The sequence below is a fragment of the Colletotrichum destructivum genome, chromosome 4, assembly GCF_034447905.1.
Source record: "Colletotrichum destructivum chromosome 4, complete sequence".
NCBI lineage: Eukaryota > Fungi > Ascomycota > Sordariomycetes > Glomerellales > Glomerellaceae > Colletotrichum > Colletotrichum destructivum.
The window spans coordinates 3,967,141-3,981,399 of NC_085899.1; the positions used below are offsets into that span (position 1 = coordinate 3,967,141).

Sequence of the window (14,259 nt, forward strand, 5' to 3'; positions counted from 1 at the left end):
TCCGGAAGGTTGAGTCGGAGAGGGGGCCGATGGTGGTAGGGAGTACGCACGATGCGAGAGACGATACGAGTGCCACGACTGTCAGCTAAGACCCTATCATGAGGCATTCCTTGACTAACTGAAATGTTGTTCGTTTCTATCTCCGTCTAGCCGTCCACGTTTCTTCTGGCTGCAGTGTAACCATGACCCCGAAGTCATGCTCATCTGAGGGGTACATACATCGGCTATTTTGTTCAAGAGCAGAAGAATGTACGGCAGAACCGAGGATGCAGTACCTAGGGCAAGTTCTTTCCACTTCTCGTTGCCTGCCCGACCATCGAGTTCGTCTTGTCTTCGGCGTATCGCTTGTATACCTCGATGTAGGCATCCTTGTCGCTGAGCGTACTCTTCACACTCTGTCTCTCTTGAATGGCATCATACCACTGCCTCCATCTCTTCCAGGTCTTTTCGTCGTCCTCATTTTCACTTTCAGTTGGAATTCCGAGGCCACCCGGCTTGTAATGGTCGAATAGGAACAAGCGCATCGCCCATGGGGCAAGCATGACGTCGACGAGACTGAATGTTTTGCCGAGAAACCAAGGCCCCTCGGGGTCCATCTCCTTGGTGAACGTTTTGATATTTTCCAGGAATTCGTCTCGCGCCTGTTCTATGCTGTATTCCTTCTCTGGCGTGTGCTGGATGAACTTGTAGAACCCCGGCACGATGCGCGAGTTGATGTGGTCTATCCACAGCCTACATCTGGCGCGGTCATACGGCGCCTCCGGGAGAAGATGCGGACCGTAGTTGTTACCCGAGTAGGCCTCGTTGAGGTACTCGGACACCACTGTGCTGTCGTAGAGTGGCCTCTGCTCGTTGCCCTTGACGTCCACGGGGACGGCCAGTGTCGGAACCAGGCCCCGAGGGTTCATCCTCAGAAACTCGGGATCCTTCTTGTAAGGGTTGATCTCGACGTACTGGTGCGGAATCTGCTTCTCGTGCAGGACGATCCAAGACCGCTGCACGAATGGGCAGAACCAGCCGCCGTAGAGCTTCAGCGGATGCTCTTCCGAGTGCTCGGCCGCGAACCGGGCTGCCGCGCCGGTGGTGCGAGCGCCGATCGACGTGTCGACGTTTGCCATGGTGTGGATTTTTGGTTTGAACGTTGGGGATGACGAACGTGAAGTGTTTCGGGTGGAGTTGGTGAGGACTTCCTCTGGAGTGGTGTAGAATGGCAGGTTATGACCGATGACGTGAGTCCGCCAATGACGTGATAGTGATTGTGCTTTTGGAGACGCGCCGAAATGCGGAGAACCGGCCCTCCAAAGGGTCGGCGCCGGATAGGGTCCACTTCGGGTCCGTCTCCGCCGATCCGTGGCTTCAGGATTCCAAGCATATCTAGGCGTACGACACTGGCCCAATTGCAATGAACTTTTCCAGAATTAGAATTTTCTGTCATAGTGTGCCCTTGAAATAACTAACGTTGAAAGCGCTGCAAAGACGTAGAGTGTACCTTATACGGAAGCATTTGTATACCCGTAGGATTGGCTTAACAACTCAAAGTGAACCTTGCAAACAATAGGTTTAATCTCTCAAGTAATCTACTTTGCCGGTACTAGAGTGTCTTGTTCAATCTTTTGCGCAACAGGAGTGTATCTCCACCGACTGAAATAGGCCGGAGTCTTCCCCTGGCCGCCATTGTTGGTGGCATAAGCGCCAACGACAGTGCCTGCGGAGTAGGTAGGTGTGTCAGTAAATATCCGCCCACACATTTGCTCAGAATCACTCACCAGTAAAAGGCCCGCTGCCTCCGGAAACGATGAGGGCGCTTGCCGAGCCGATTTCTTTGTATTCTTCCGGTCTTGCCGCAGGAGCCGCACCGAACACGTACTCGGTGTCACTAACAGCCGAGACGGACAACCGTATCGGTTCCGACCTCCACTCTTTGGGGACCGGCACGACGACGGTCTCGGGGACGGTGATGTTCGGCTTGCCTGATGCTTCGACGCGGAACCGAAACCGCGGGATGAATGTTGTACCGGAGCAGGCCTGCAAGTTAACGATCCCCAGATCAATATGTTGTGCCTGCGTCAGAAACACCGAAATGCCCGCCTCTTCCTCTTCCACTTCAGGGTTGAACGAAACGTCGACCGTGTAGTTAAAAAGGGTCGCGCTTTGTTTGCGGGCAATGAACCCAAGACCATCCTCCTTTGGCTCGAAAGCGGGGATTGCGGACAGATTGACGGGCGAGGGGGAAATTGCCAACGTGTTTGGCTGCCCATGTGGCGAGATGGTGAAGAGCGACGTCTTGGGCGGCCGCCAGAAGAAGAAGTGCCTCGGGAGCTCCGACCCCGGCGCGAAGTCGACGACGTCCGGCTCGTCAATCCAGTGACCGTCTCCCGGGATGTCCATGTTAACGGGCGGCAGAGGCCCTGTCATGGTGCCGCGGACGACGTCGAGGAACGGCCACTCACCGTCTTTCCAGTCGACCGCGAAGAGGACCGTTTCGCGGCCCATGGGGTATATCTCCCACGCGGGGCCGGACCGGGTGGCCAGCGCGATGCCCCACCAGTTTCCGGAGGCGTCCTGGAAGAGGTCGGCGTGACCGACCGTTTGGAAATACAGATCCGTGTCCTTGGCCGTGAGGATGGGGTTGTGCGGCGCACCCTCGTAGGGGCCGGCTATCTCTCTCGACCGGGCGATCGTGACGGAGTGGTTCGTCTCTGTGCCGCCCTCGCCGATCAGGAGGTAGTAGTAGTCGTCCTTTCGATACAGATGCGGGCCTTCTGGGTTGCGGTCCCCCGTCCCGTTCCAGACTTTGATGGGCTCGGTCGCCGCGCCGGTAGTGAGGTCGATCTCGCTGATGTAGATTCCAGCAGCTACAGACATGAAGACCTTGCCGTCGTCCCAGAAGATGTCAGGGTCGATGTCGTTTGCCGGGTTCTCCACATGCAACGGGCCCGTCCAGGATGCATCATCGTAGGGGTCTGTAGTGGTGAAGAGTAGGATCTTCGGGCCCCATCCATCATACCAAGACACGTACGAAGTGATTAGGTAGAAGGTCCCATCGCGGAAACGGATCGTGGATGCCCATATTCCCTCGTTCTGTCCCGAGTTCCTGTACAGCTCTGGGACTTGCTCGGGCCGCGTGAGTGCGTTGCTGGCAAGCTTCCAGTTGACCAAGTCTTTACTGGCGTACACCGGGATGCCTGGGAAAGCCAAGAATGATGATACTGTGCAGAAAAACGTGTTTTCCCACTCTTTCACAAAGGTGCAACTGGGATCCGAGTTCCACCCGGGTAGAACTGGGTTGGTGAAGGTCTTGTTGACCTGAGACTGGCCGTGGGTCGCCAGGGTGATAGCTGACAGCCAGAAGAGGCTGAGGAGGCGCATTGATGGCAGGGAGGTTCTCACCAGGAAACGTTTCCTCAGCTGTAAGCATCTCTTTCCTGCCCCCCTCTCACTCTCTGACCTTAGAGGTCCGGCCATATATTAAGTACATTCCCATAGGAGGTTCTGCAGACAGAACGATGTGCCGGCAAGTGCGAGTTTTCCGGCTTGGCCTGTGGTGTCAATAGGCGCGAGAGCGAGAGCGAGGACATCTTTTCCCCCTTAATTTCTTCCGCCAATTCGATTCTAGATATGGCTATTCTCCTCAAATAGTGGCGGAATTGGAAGCGGGGTTGTCAGTGGAGGATTGGTTAGATACCATCAAGAACCCCAGAACCCCGCACAAGTCGCATACCACTACTGTTGTTGTCCCAGTGATAACGTCGTGCTTGTGCGGGTAAACTACTGACTGCATGAGGCCATTCCCCAACAAGCCGGGGTAAGCGCATGCAGGTGGACGCCGTATAATGCAAGGGCTCGCGAGGCCACGGATGTCTCTTCCTGCGGTTACAAACCACCGACAAATCAGATCGTGCCGGTTGGCGCTTTTACGGCTCTTTAGGAGTTTCTGGGTACTCAGGTGTAATTCTCGGAACAGATGAAAACCCTAGGGCGGTGTGAGTTAGAGAAATGGCCTCGCTGGATAGCCCGACTCTTAGTCCGCCATTACTCATCCGTCAGCCGAAGGCCTTTTGGTTGCTCACGTCTAAGCATATGGGGAGGAAATGTGGTCAGTAATAAGCTTGTTTGTGGTGAACTGTTCCCTATGGAGGGTCAACTATAAAGTAAGCAAGTCGAATCAATGGCCCTCGTCAGGCTTTACAATTTTTACTCTCGTTCTGGCAGTCGTTGGCTCAGAAACACATGTGAAGAGTACCAGTCTATGGACGGCACTCTGTCATCTGATCAATGTCCTTGAGAGCTTTTATAGCGGAATCAGAATGGTAACAGCGTGATACTCAAGAGGGAGCATGAATCATATGAATGGAAAGCAAAAAGTCACCTATTCAAGAGAATGATGATAGATTCTACAGCTTAATTCGACCAGCAACCAAGAATCAATATAACGCCGCCGTATGCAAGTTCCCGCCGCCGTGATGCAACACGTCTTCAACAAAGAAAACTCCCTCCTCTCCTATTCCTGACAGTTTCACGCCTCGACATTTAGAGCTTGAAGCCTCCGAGCGGGTTGGGGTTGGGAATGACGTAGCCGCCCTGCTGGACAGCAGGGATAATGGCATCGCCCTTCTGGGCAGCCAAGGCCTTGTGCTTGGCGAGGGTGAAGTCGGGGCTGTCAAAGTTCTGGTTGATGACGCCAACCATGCCGGAGGAGCAATGCTGGCCGACGTTCTGAGCACAGTAGTACCACTATAAGAAGAGTGTCAGTCCCCATGGCATCGTCCAATAACACCGTCCAACAAGGGACAAGACTTACGATAGGCTTGCGGTCCTCGACGACGACCTGGAAGACGTTGTCGGCCTGGCCTTCGGGGGTGAAGAAGTTGAAGCCGGAGAAGAAGGAGGTGCCGTCGGCGAGGGGCACGCAAGGGTCAGCGAAGCTGGACTGGACGACCGAGTGGTTGCGAGGCAGGAAGTGCCACTCGACAACGTCACCAATCTCAGCGACGACGTTGTCCGGGTCGAAGCGGAGGCCGCCGAGGCCGGCAACGACGGAGTGAGTGACACCGGTGAGGTGGGTCGTGCGGGACGGCGTCTTGGTGCCGACTGTGTTAGTCGGAGCGGCCGAGACGGTGGCGGCGATGGCGGCCAGGAGAACGGTGGAGAGGGTCTTGATGGAGAACATTCTGGCCGAGGCTTTTGTGGCTTCTTATCTCTCTCAAAAAGTAAGCGGCGACTAATGAATTATTCTTGTGGAAACAAGTGAGAAGAAAATTCTGGGAAATGGAGGGAAATAGAGATAGCGAGATAGGTGAGGTTCTGAAAAGATGAATTTGCTGTTTGCTATGCTGTGTGATGAAGAAAGAAGAGCAATAGATGGACAGACGTATCGGTTTCTTATATACAAGTTTCAGAAAATGCTCCCTCCGAATCCATCATGGATTCATGTTGCCCAGCTCATGGCGTCGCCGCGTCGCTGTACAGCCCTACGGAACGATCCTCTTCCACGACGCGGCTCACGTCTCCCAGTTGGCAGTTCGCAGTTGGCCATGCGTTCTAAGCGCGAAAAAGAAATGCCCCGAAATACTTAGTCTGTGTCGCCTCTAAGCCTGAGCCGGAAGGCCGGTGGTCCGAGGGGAAACACAAGCAGCACTAAATCCTCCCTGACGCTGGAACCTCACGCAGCCGAGACAGGACTGCAAGATGACTGGCTGCTTGCCGCGCAGCAGCTGCGGGAAAAGGAATGCTGACGGCGGAAAATGGCGGCTGACCATGGCGTTGTGTGCGGTACCCTAGCAGCGGGTTGTTGGACCGGATGGCGTGGCGAAGCCCATCTGCCAAAACTCCGCCCCATTGATGAGATGAACACTTCGCCTGCGTCTAATTTTGGACACTATTACAGATCCAGGGCTAACATTCAGCTCATGTGTAAGTGGATTCCATCGTTTTTGGGGATCTATTAGAAACAAAAACTCGTTCCGCGACTAGGAAGGATTCTGCTGTTTTTGCCCTGGAGTGAGACCTGACGAGACGTATTATCGTACTTTAAGCTCGTCATTTGGCTATCTGCACTTATTGACTGGGAGAGAGCTAGCTCTGGCCGAGGAATGGGCATGCACTGTACAGCGTATCGGCATGACGGTACAAGTGTGGAAGTCGTCTCGTTGAACTCGCGTCTTGAAAATGTGTACTCGTTACGTAGGTTTCATAGAAGATCCCCGGAATCGGCGTGTTTAGGCCAGAAGTCACATTCTTAGCACTAGTGTTTTGGCACACGCTTGAATATTTGGTTTCATAGGTTCAAAAAGAAGAGTGGGAGTCTGGACTGCGAAAGGTGTCCACGCCGACCAAACTAGAAATCCTGATTGCCTATAGTTCCGCTCCTTTTAAACTGCGTTAAGTGTGCCCGTTGCTGCCTCGCTATGCAAAAATATGATACCAAATCAAGCAGCGAACATCATCGTCGGCCGTGATACATGATACTAAAACGAAAGATGCATCGAATTCCAGCCAACCCCCCTCTCCGTGAACCGTCTTGTCACCTCTGAAGAGAGCGACGAGAGAAATCAAAAAAGGAAAAAGAACGGCGCAGTTCACTTGTCGCCCTTCCCATCCTTCTCATCCTCTGCGGCAGCCTCTCCCCCTTCCTCGCCCGCCTCCTTCTTCTTCTCCTGGTCCAACTTGTACCAGGGCCCATGAATCGCCCCGGTCCCGGCACCGACAAGGAGTCCCAACCCCGTGGTCGGGATCGCCGTGACGCCCCCAACGACAGTGCCGACCAGCGTCCCCACGCCGGCGCCCAAACCCGTGCCGACCCCAGCACCAATGCCCGCGCCGCCGATACCGCCCTGCCAGACGCCGCTCTGCAGGCGCTGCGACTGCTTTGCAAGGGACTTTGACTTCTTTTCGTGCTCCGCCGCCTCGGCTAAGATCTTCTTCTTCTCCTCAGGGTCCTCGACCCCCTCGGCGCGGCGACGGGCCTCCGCGGCCGACTCGGCCTCCTGCTGCGCCTCTTGGAGCTTGGCGGTCGCCTGCGCGATAACCTTGTCCTTCTGCGTCTGCTTCTCTTCCGGCGACGGGGACGACATGGGTGTATGCGACGAGGTGAGGTGGCCCGTAGAGAAAAGAGGAAGATAAGGGTAGAGAGGTAGGAATGAGGGGAGGTGGGATCCGTGTGGGGTAGAACCAAGATGCTTGGAGATCGAAATGGGCTGGATGCAGCGGGTTGCGTTCGTTGTCAGGGTTTTCTCGGCAGGGAGGGTTGAAGATACTCGGTCTATGCTGTAGGTGGCTTTGCCCGCAACGTTTATTTTTGTTTTTGGGATACGGGATATGTGATATCCGATTATCAAGAAAAAGTTGGCAGCCAGCGCGTTGACATCACTTCGCCTGTTCTTTATTCTCGCCGACAACCCCTGCATCGATGTGTTTGTGGCGGACTGATCTGCTCGGCACTACTACCGCACGGTGACGTCTAGCTCGGTTTGGGACATGGGCTAGTGTCATGCAACAAAAAGATATATTGTAGCGGTTGTCATCGCCCCGGTAGGGGCCAGCTAGGCTGGGCTGGGCTGGGCTGGGCTGGGCTGGGCTGGGCGGGCATCTGGTCTCAGTACGAAAATGTGATGTTATTGGTGGTGGTAGGGACAACTACCTCTGGACCAAACAACGGGAAATGGCTCCTAACTCAAATTCCACCCTGGATATGTTTCGTGCTGAATCTCTAATTTAGGCTCACTCAGGTTCTCATTAGGTTCATATCCCTATGCAATATGTTTAAGTGGTAAGCCCGGCCCTTTGCATACTTGAGGTCCATCCGCACCAGGGATATGCGTTAATCCAGGTCATACAAGCCCGCGTAGTTAATCGCAGCAGCGGCCAAGAACCGCAACAACGAATAGAAGCATCTCATAGACAAGTCAAAGTGGCGTTAGAGGGCGCGGCAGTTCGTTCCGGACTGTGTGAGGCAGGGGCAGGGGCCGGGGCCGGGGCCGGGAGAAGGATCGAGACTGATCACGGTGTTCGCCGCCCGGTAGCGGTATGGTCTGTCGCTACATCCTTCTTAGGAGTGTAGCCACAGATCAAATAGCTCGCAACGGCCGAACTGCAGGCAACATCCCCTACTTTCCTGAATGTACTACTTTGTTTAGAATTGCGCATTTCCCTGGCTGCATCTCACGTGATAGAAAGGGATGAGCATGTATTAATTCCCACCATCCAACGCACTCAGCATGTGCATGGAGGTCGTAAATAGGGATCCCAAAGCTGCGTGCCATTAAGCCAAAGCCGTTGGAAAGGGAGACAGGTCATCTTTTCCAGCCTCCGAGGACCAAAGGCGTACAACAGCGGCAGAAGAGTTCAGGTGCGACTAGTAAGTGCCACTGGAAGAGTTATCTTCCAAGAAAATGACAATTACCATAACAAGGGGACGATGGGGGGGGGGGGGGGGGGGGGGGGGGGGTGAGGGGATCTAGTAAGAAATATTGGCGACATTTGCAGCGATCACGACGCTGCAACAATCACCACTTGCGCCAGTAGGCCGATTGCGGCTCTGGCTATCTGCCATACTCTTCTGCAGTATTCCAGATCCTTGCTAGTCCAATGCGGGCCGGACCCTCTTCAAATAAACTCATTTGAAGCGAGCCGACCTATGAAATGGGTAGCAAGTGGAAGACTCACCGCAGATGACACATGAGGCCGGTGTCCGCTCCGCTGCCAAGGCCAGCGAGAACCTACGACGCATCAAGGCGGCGGGCCCGAGTCCGTACCCAAGCTGTCTAACAGCCGATCGGGGCCGCATCTTATACCCCCAGTATGAGCCATAGAGGTTATCCCCAACTCTCGGGAAGACGTGGCTCACTTGAAGCCTAGAATTTCATGGTATTTATCAGGGTGTTACAGCAGACAGTAACTGCTAAGTTCGTAAAAAAGACAGAAAAAAAAGAAAATGGGTGATTTTCGCCTATTGCTCAGCCCGTTTAGTTGGGGCCCGTAAATTTCAAGCGAGTCCGTATTCCACCGGCTGCAGTCACGGAGAGTAGAGAGAGGATAGGGACGCCGGCACTGGCGGTCGCGGCCACGGCTGGTGTGAAGCACCGGCGACTCCGGCCGATCATGCCAGCCGGGTGATGGCAACTGTCCGAGGAAAAAAAGAAGGAAGAAATGAGGAGGGAAAGCCCTCGATTATTGCTCATAAACACGCCGTTGGAGAGGGCTGGACCTAGCAGCCAGTCCCAGGGGCGTTATGGAAGTCGAAATTCTTGATTTATCGTCTGTTCCGTCGTCGAAGGTGGAATTCTCCGCAAAAAGAAAAAGGAAAGACAAAAACACAGCATGTTTCCACAATCGAGTCAGCGAATGGCGCAACCGAGCAAATTATGAAAGCCAGGGTTTCCTGGTGGAAGTAAGTTTGGAGGAAAAAGAATTTCGCTGATGCAGAGAAGTATTGGGAATGCTCATGGCTGGCTCTCCTACTCTCTTTAATGTCACAGGCATCAACTAGCCATCCTCCGTCAGGAGGATGAAGGGGTCAAGGGCACCACTATACAAGGTCTCCCGCCCCCTTTCTCCTCGCCGAGGAAAGTATTTCCGATCTATCTAATTGGCAGGGCGTCCGGGTTATTTGGCACGGGAAGAACAGCGACACAACTTAGTTCTGACATGCGCCCCCCCAACGGCCGGGTCCCTCGTAAACACGAATACACGTAAATGCAGCCTTGTGGGAGTACACGTAAGCCCCCGTCGACGGAACGCTCCTTATCAAAGAGCCGTACTTTTCTACAGCCAACAGAGAACCAAAGAGCGCTGGTGGAGGAGGTCCAGAGTCATGCCCTCAGCCTCCTCCGGATTGTTCATCCCCGCATACGCGTATGGGCCAAGACGTGATTCGCAGTCCGATAGTGGCATTCGGCACGATCCACCAACAGGGCTAGCAAGGGTTGTCCGATAGGCCAATCAGACGAGATTCCTTCCACGTATCCGTCCTCATGGGGAAGCCGGACGGGTGGGCCTCACTATCAGACAAGCTTCTGTAGGACTTTGGCCGCCACCCCTCCCTGGGGGTTCAAACGCGTATGGGGATGGCGTCGAGAAAGCGTTGAATCACGGGTCTGGAGACAAGCAAATCTCTTCCCCAGAGGCCCCCTATAAAGATGGCCAGACGTCGAGTGTCCCCCTTGAGCCTTGGCGGATGCTTGCTACAACACGAACGGGCCAGGACAAGATTACAAGCGGCCGGAACACCTGAAGCAATCGTCGTCACCATCTCGACGCAACCGAGCCAACACCCCGTTCAACAACACAGCCCACTCGCTACTCGACGCGGTAACAACACGAAATAGGGAGGAAAGCCGAAGATCCATTCATCCATCTACCCATTCATCTCACGACCGCAACCAAAGCCACACAATGCCCGAGCTACAGTCGTACAATGGGTACTACCTCTGGCACTACGTGCCGAGCCTCGTAGCGGCCATCATCTTCGAGGTGCTCTTCGTCCTGGTGACGCTCTTCCACGCGTGGAAGATTGCGAGGACAAAGACGTGGTTCTGCATCGTCTTTTGCATCGGCGGTCTTTGTAAGTTATTTTTTCCTTCTTTTTGCTCCTCGGGGTCGACGGTGACCACCCACTCATTCCAAGATGGACCCATCCCGGCAGCAAAGCCCGTACTATGTAGACCATGACGGCTGACAGGAGTTGGCGGTTCACAGTGGAAATCATTGGATATGCAGGACGGGCGATCGCGCGCGAGAAGACGGGCGAGATCGGGCCGTACGTGATGCAGAGCGTGACGATCCTGGTGGCGCCGGCGCTCTTCGCGGCGTCGGTGTACATGACGCTGGGCCGCATCATCCGCAGCGTGCACGGCGAGTCGCTGTCGGTGATCCGGATCAACTGGCTCACACGCATCTTCGTGACGGGCGACGTCTTCTCGTTCCTCGTGCAGGCGAGCGGCGCAGGGCTCATGGTCAAGGACGGCAGCCAGGACATGGGGCAGAACCTCATCGTGGCGGGTCTCGTGATCCAGATCGTGCTGTTCGGCATCTTCTGGGTGACGGCCATCATGTTCCACGTGCGGCTGGCCAAGTACCCGACCGAGGCGTCGGCCAGCGGACGGTCGCCGTGGCGGTCGGGCCTCTGGATGCTGTACGCGGTCAGCGCCTTCATCATGGTGCGGTCCATCTTCCGACTGATCGAGTACGTCCTGGGCAGCGACGGCTACCCGCTGCAGAACGAGTGGACGCTGTACGTGTTCGACGCGACGCTCATGTTCTTCGTCATGGTCGCCTTCGGGTTCCGGTTCCCGGCGGCGTTCCAGATCCGGAAGGGAGGGTCGCAGTCGACGTCGGACGTGGAGAACTACGACATGACGGCGGAGACGAACGGAAGCCAGCGAGTGGCCAAGGGCAAGTCGATGCGGTAAAGCAGCCGGGAGACGGAGGATGGGGGGGGGGGGGTTCGTGATGAATTGTGTGTGGGACCAGTAACTTGTCAAGCGAACCACGACAGGTCGTTCGTTAATAAGGACAGCGGGACATGTAATCAGAGAGAAGCTGGGGATAAGTAATCATCCATCTATTACGAAATATCAGGAGATGCCAGTTATTCTTGACCTTTATGACCCTCCACTATTAACCGGCTGACTCGTCGGCGAAGTCTTGCTTTTTTCTACAAACCTTAATCACACACTACCTATTGTCTTCTGTAACACATTGATAAAACCCCCTTGAAGTCTAAAGTTGAAGAGAGCTAGGATGGGAATAACCTCTAGTAGATGCAATATGCATCATACGCACGCAAGCACCTCACAACTGTGCAATACAGATGGGCTAAGATGCGCATCCCTCCTTAGGTCACACACGTAGCCGGTAGGAAGGAAGATGAAAGTGCTATGCCCCTGTATCATGGAGGGTTCCAAGCTGCCGATGGACAGATTGAGGAGAATCGCGGTGTAATCCAAGTCGAGCGGAATTATCATTGGATCGGAAATAGCCATACCATCTCCATACCTACGGCGGTACCTGCCTACCTTACCATTACAGAAGCCCGATTCCAAGCTCGACATGGAAGGCCGCGTGGCCTACGGCAGGCGCAGTACGTTGTATTTGTGGCGCATCGCGCTATAAAGTGGCCTGGAACCACCTTCGCAGGCCCTTGCAGCGGTGCGTCTGCCCGTAAAAACGCCTACTGGTGGCTACCGGGGATCCACTGTTAAAAAAGACGAAACCAAACCCGTGTATTAGAGGCCCCACCCCGTTATGCGATTTCCTCGTCATTGGTGCATTCCGACACTACGCACCTGTACAGAGTAGGGAATACCTGTTGACCCAGCCCAGAGAAGCATATCTTTACGGGTATTCAGCAGCAGCCTCTCCCTCCTTTACTCTCCCTTCCACCCCCACCGAAAAAGGGCTGAACTCGGGGTTTTTTTGTTGGACAAAAATAAAACAAAAACAAAAGTCCAAGGGAAATCCGGTCTTAATACAAACAGAGCCCCGTCGCCGCCGCCGCCGCATCAGACTGCCGGCCAAGTCAGTTCAACCTACACCTCTACAGAGCACTTACCGGTGTGCTGCTCTTTAACACAGCTGGATCACTTCTCACTCATCCAATGGCCCGCCTCTCGCCTTGAGATCTTCCTTCTCTTTCCCTCCTCGCCCTCTTCCTCTTGCTCTGCGTGGACATCCTAAGACATCCCCCCCCCCCAAAACCATCCACCATGGCGCCCCAGACGCGCAATCACCCGGCGCCGGCTCTTGGCGACGGCTCGGCCAATGGTGGCGACACCCCCCCGAGCACCCCCGGCACGACCGCCGCCGAGATCAAGCTCCGCCGCGCGCACAAGAAGTCTCGCAACGGGTGCAAGGAGTGTAAGCGCCGGCATGTCAAGTGCGACGAGACGCGCCCGGCTTGCGTCAACTGCGCGACCGCCGAGCGTCATTGCTCCTATCTCGACTCCCTGCCGGCCTCCGCCCGCTCTGCCGCCTCCTCCGTCCCCGCCAAGCGAGGCTTCGTCGTCGCCGGCCACAGCCCGGCCAGCTCCGGCGGTACCGGCGGCGGCGGCATCGGCGACGGCGGTGGTGGTAACAGCAGCAGCAACAGCGGCAGCCTCATCAATGCCGGCAGCATGCCCGCCGTAGCCACCTCACCCTCCATCACCGCCGTCGTCAACGACTTCATCATGCGCTCCGACGTCGACCGCGAGGTCGCCAGCCCCGCCAACGGCCAGTTCTTCACCCTCGAGCACATGCGCCTGCTGCACCACCTCGAGACCAACATGGACGTCTTCATGTGCGCCGACGACTTTTTGAAGCCCCTCGTCGACATGAACCTCGAGTGCGCCCTCAACGCCCCCTACCTCATGGACGTCCTGCTCGGCCTGTCCGCCCTGCACATGGCCGACCTGCACCCGGACCGCGCCGACTACTACCGCCACCAGGCCACCCAGCTGCAGACCCGCGCCCTCGTGCTCTTCAACGTCGCCAAGGAGGACATCTCGGACGACACCTGCATCCCCATGTTCCTCTTCGCCTCCACCCTCGGCACCCATTTGCTCTGCGACACCCTGCGCGCCAACCGCCACGACTTCAACGCCTTCCTCGACCAGTTCGCCGGCTACCTCAACCTCCACCGCGGCGTCAGCACCGTCACGAGCCGCTCCTGGCACGTCATCCGCGAGTCCGGCGCCAAGCGCTTCATCGACTTCCTCGAGTCCCGCCGCCCCGCCGACCACGAACCCTCCGAGGTCGACATCCTCCACCGCATGCTCGACCAGGCCGACCTGGGCCCAGCCTCGCTGCAGGCCTGCCGCGACGCCGCCGAGACCCTGCGCCACTCGTACGCCATCTACCGCAGCATCTCCGAGCGGAGCACCCACCAGTCCGCCTCTGTCATGTCCTTTGGCGTCCGCGTCACCACCGGCTTCATCGACGTTCTCAAGCAGCGCCGCCCCGAGGCCCTCGTCATCCTCGCCTTCTACGCCGTCCTGCTGCACTGGTGCCGCAACTTTTGGATCTTTGCCGACGCCGGCGAGTTCCTCATCCGCGCCGTCGCCTCCCACCTCGGCGACTACTGGTCCGAGTGGCTCGCCTTCCCCCTCTCCGTGCTCGGAGGGCACACGGGATGACGGGCAAAGGCGTGAGAAGAGAGACAACCCCCCCCCCCCCCCCCCCCCCCTCCAAGACACGAAAAATCAAAGGATAGGAAACCTTGTTCCATCGGCAAACGGCAGCCAAACCGTCCTCCTGCGTCCACCACAGGATATGACGGCAGAC

General features: G+C 56.1%; 6 protein-coding genes across 6 annotated transcripts; 2 read left to right on the plus strand and 4 right to left on the minus strand.

Annotated features, from left to right (window-relative positions):
* Positions 1-275: 275 nt before the first annotated feature.
* On the minus strand, positions 276-1,118 carry CDEST_07137 (Putative glutathione S-transferase, Thioredoxin-like superfamily, glutathione transferase family; the record flags this gene model as incomplete). The annotated part of the gene is made up of 1 exon (XM_062923296.1): positions 276-1,118. One exon carries the CDS (start codon positions 1,116-1,118, stop codon positions 276-278), a length of 843 nt encoding a protein of 280 aa, XP_062779347.1.
* Positions 1,119-1,545: 427 nt separating this feature from the next.
* On the minus strand, positions 1,546-3,525 carry CDEST_07138 (Putative glycoside hydrolase, family 43, concanavalin A-like lectin/glucanase domain superfamily). The gene is made up of 2 exons (XM_062923297.1): positions 1,767-3,525; positions 1,546-1,705 (listed from the first exon to the last, which is right to left on the minus strand). Exons 1-2 carry the CDS (start codon positions 3,463-3,465, stop codon positions 1,578-1,580), a joined length of 1,827 nt encoding a protein of 608 aa, XP_062779348.1. The 5' UTR covers positions 3,466-3,525; the 3' UTR covers positions 1,546-1,577.
* Positions 3,526-4,410: 885 nt separating this feature from the next.
* On the minus strand, positions 4,411-5,301 carry CDEST_07139 (Putative cupredoxin). Its single transcript, XM_062923298.1, has 2 exons — positions 4,802-5,301; positions 4,411-4,734 (listed from the first exon to the last, which is right to left on the minus strand). Exons 1-2 carry the CDS (start codon positions 5,168-5,170, stop codon positions 4,531-4,533), a joined length of 573 nt encoding a protein of 190 aa, XP_062779349.1. The 5' UTR covers positions 5,171-5,301; the 3' UTR covers positions 4,411-4,530.
* Positions 5,302-6,578: 1,277 nt separating this feature from the next.
* CDEST_07140 (uncharacterized protein) lies at positions 6,579-7,073 on the minus strand (the record flags this gene model as incomplete). The annotated part of the gene is made up of 1 exon (XM_062923299.1): positions 6,579-7,073. The coding sequence occupies one exon, from the start codon at positions 7,071-7,073 to the stop codon at positions 6,579-6,581; it is 495 nt and encodes a 164-aa protein (XP_062779350.1).
* Positions 7,074-10,064: 2,991 nt separating this feature from the next.
* Positions 10,065-11,575, plus strand: CDEST_07141 (Putative RTA-like protein). Its single transcript, XM_062923300.1, has 2 exons — positions 10,065-10,561; positions 10,696-11,575. Exons 1-2 carry the CDS (start codon positions 10,393-10,395, stop codon positions 11,406-11,408), a joined length of 882 nt encoding a protein of 293 aa, XP_062779351.1. The 5' UTR covers positions 10,065-10,392; the 3' UTR covers positions 11,409-11,575.
* A 1,129-nt stretch (positions 11,576-12,704) lies between these two features.
* CDEST_07142 (Putative zn(2)Cys(6) fungal-type DNA-binding domain-containing protein) lies at positions 12,705-14,111 on the plus strand (the record flags this gene model as incomplete). The annotated part of the gene is made up of 1 exon (XM_062923301.1): positions 12,705-14,111. The coding sequence occupies one exon, from the start codon at positions 12,705-12,707 to the stop codon at positions 14,109-14,111; it is 1,407 nt and encodes a 468-aa protein (XP_062779352.1).
* Between the last annotated feature and the right edge of the window lie 148 nt (positions 14,112-14,259).

Excerpts from the sequence above, each read along its gene's own strand:
- CDEST_07138 (XM_062923297.1), bottom strand. The coding sequence starts at position 3,465 with ATGGCCGGACCTCTAAGGTCAGAGAGTGAGAGGGGGGCAGGAAAGAGA. Across the intron at positions 1,706-1,766 it reads AGGCAGCGGGCCTTTTACTG|GCACTGTCGTTGGCGCTTAT; the intron begins GTGAGTGATTCT and ends CCTACTCCGCAG.
- CDEST_07139 (XM_062923298.1), bottom strand. The coding sequence starts at position 5,170 with ATGTTCTCCATCAAGACCCTCTCCACCGTTCTCCTGGCCGCCATCGCC. Across the intron at positions 4,735-4,801 it reads TCGAGGACCGCAAGCCTATC|TGGTACTACTGTGCTCAGAA; the intron begins GTAAGTCTTGTC and ends CTCTTCTTATAG.
- CDEST_07141 (XM_062923300.1), top strand. The coding sequence starts at position 10,393 with ATGCCCGAGCTACAGTCGTACAATGGGTACTACCTCTGGCACTACGTG. Across the intron at positions 10,562-10,695 it reads CTTTTGCATCGGCGGTCTTT|TGGAAATCATTGGATATGCA; the intron begins GTAAGTTATTTT and ends GGCGGTTCACAG.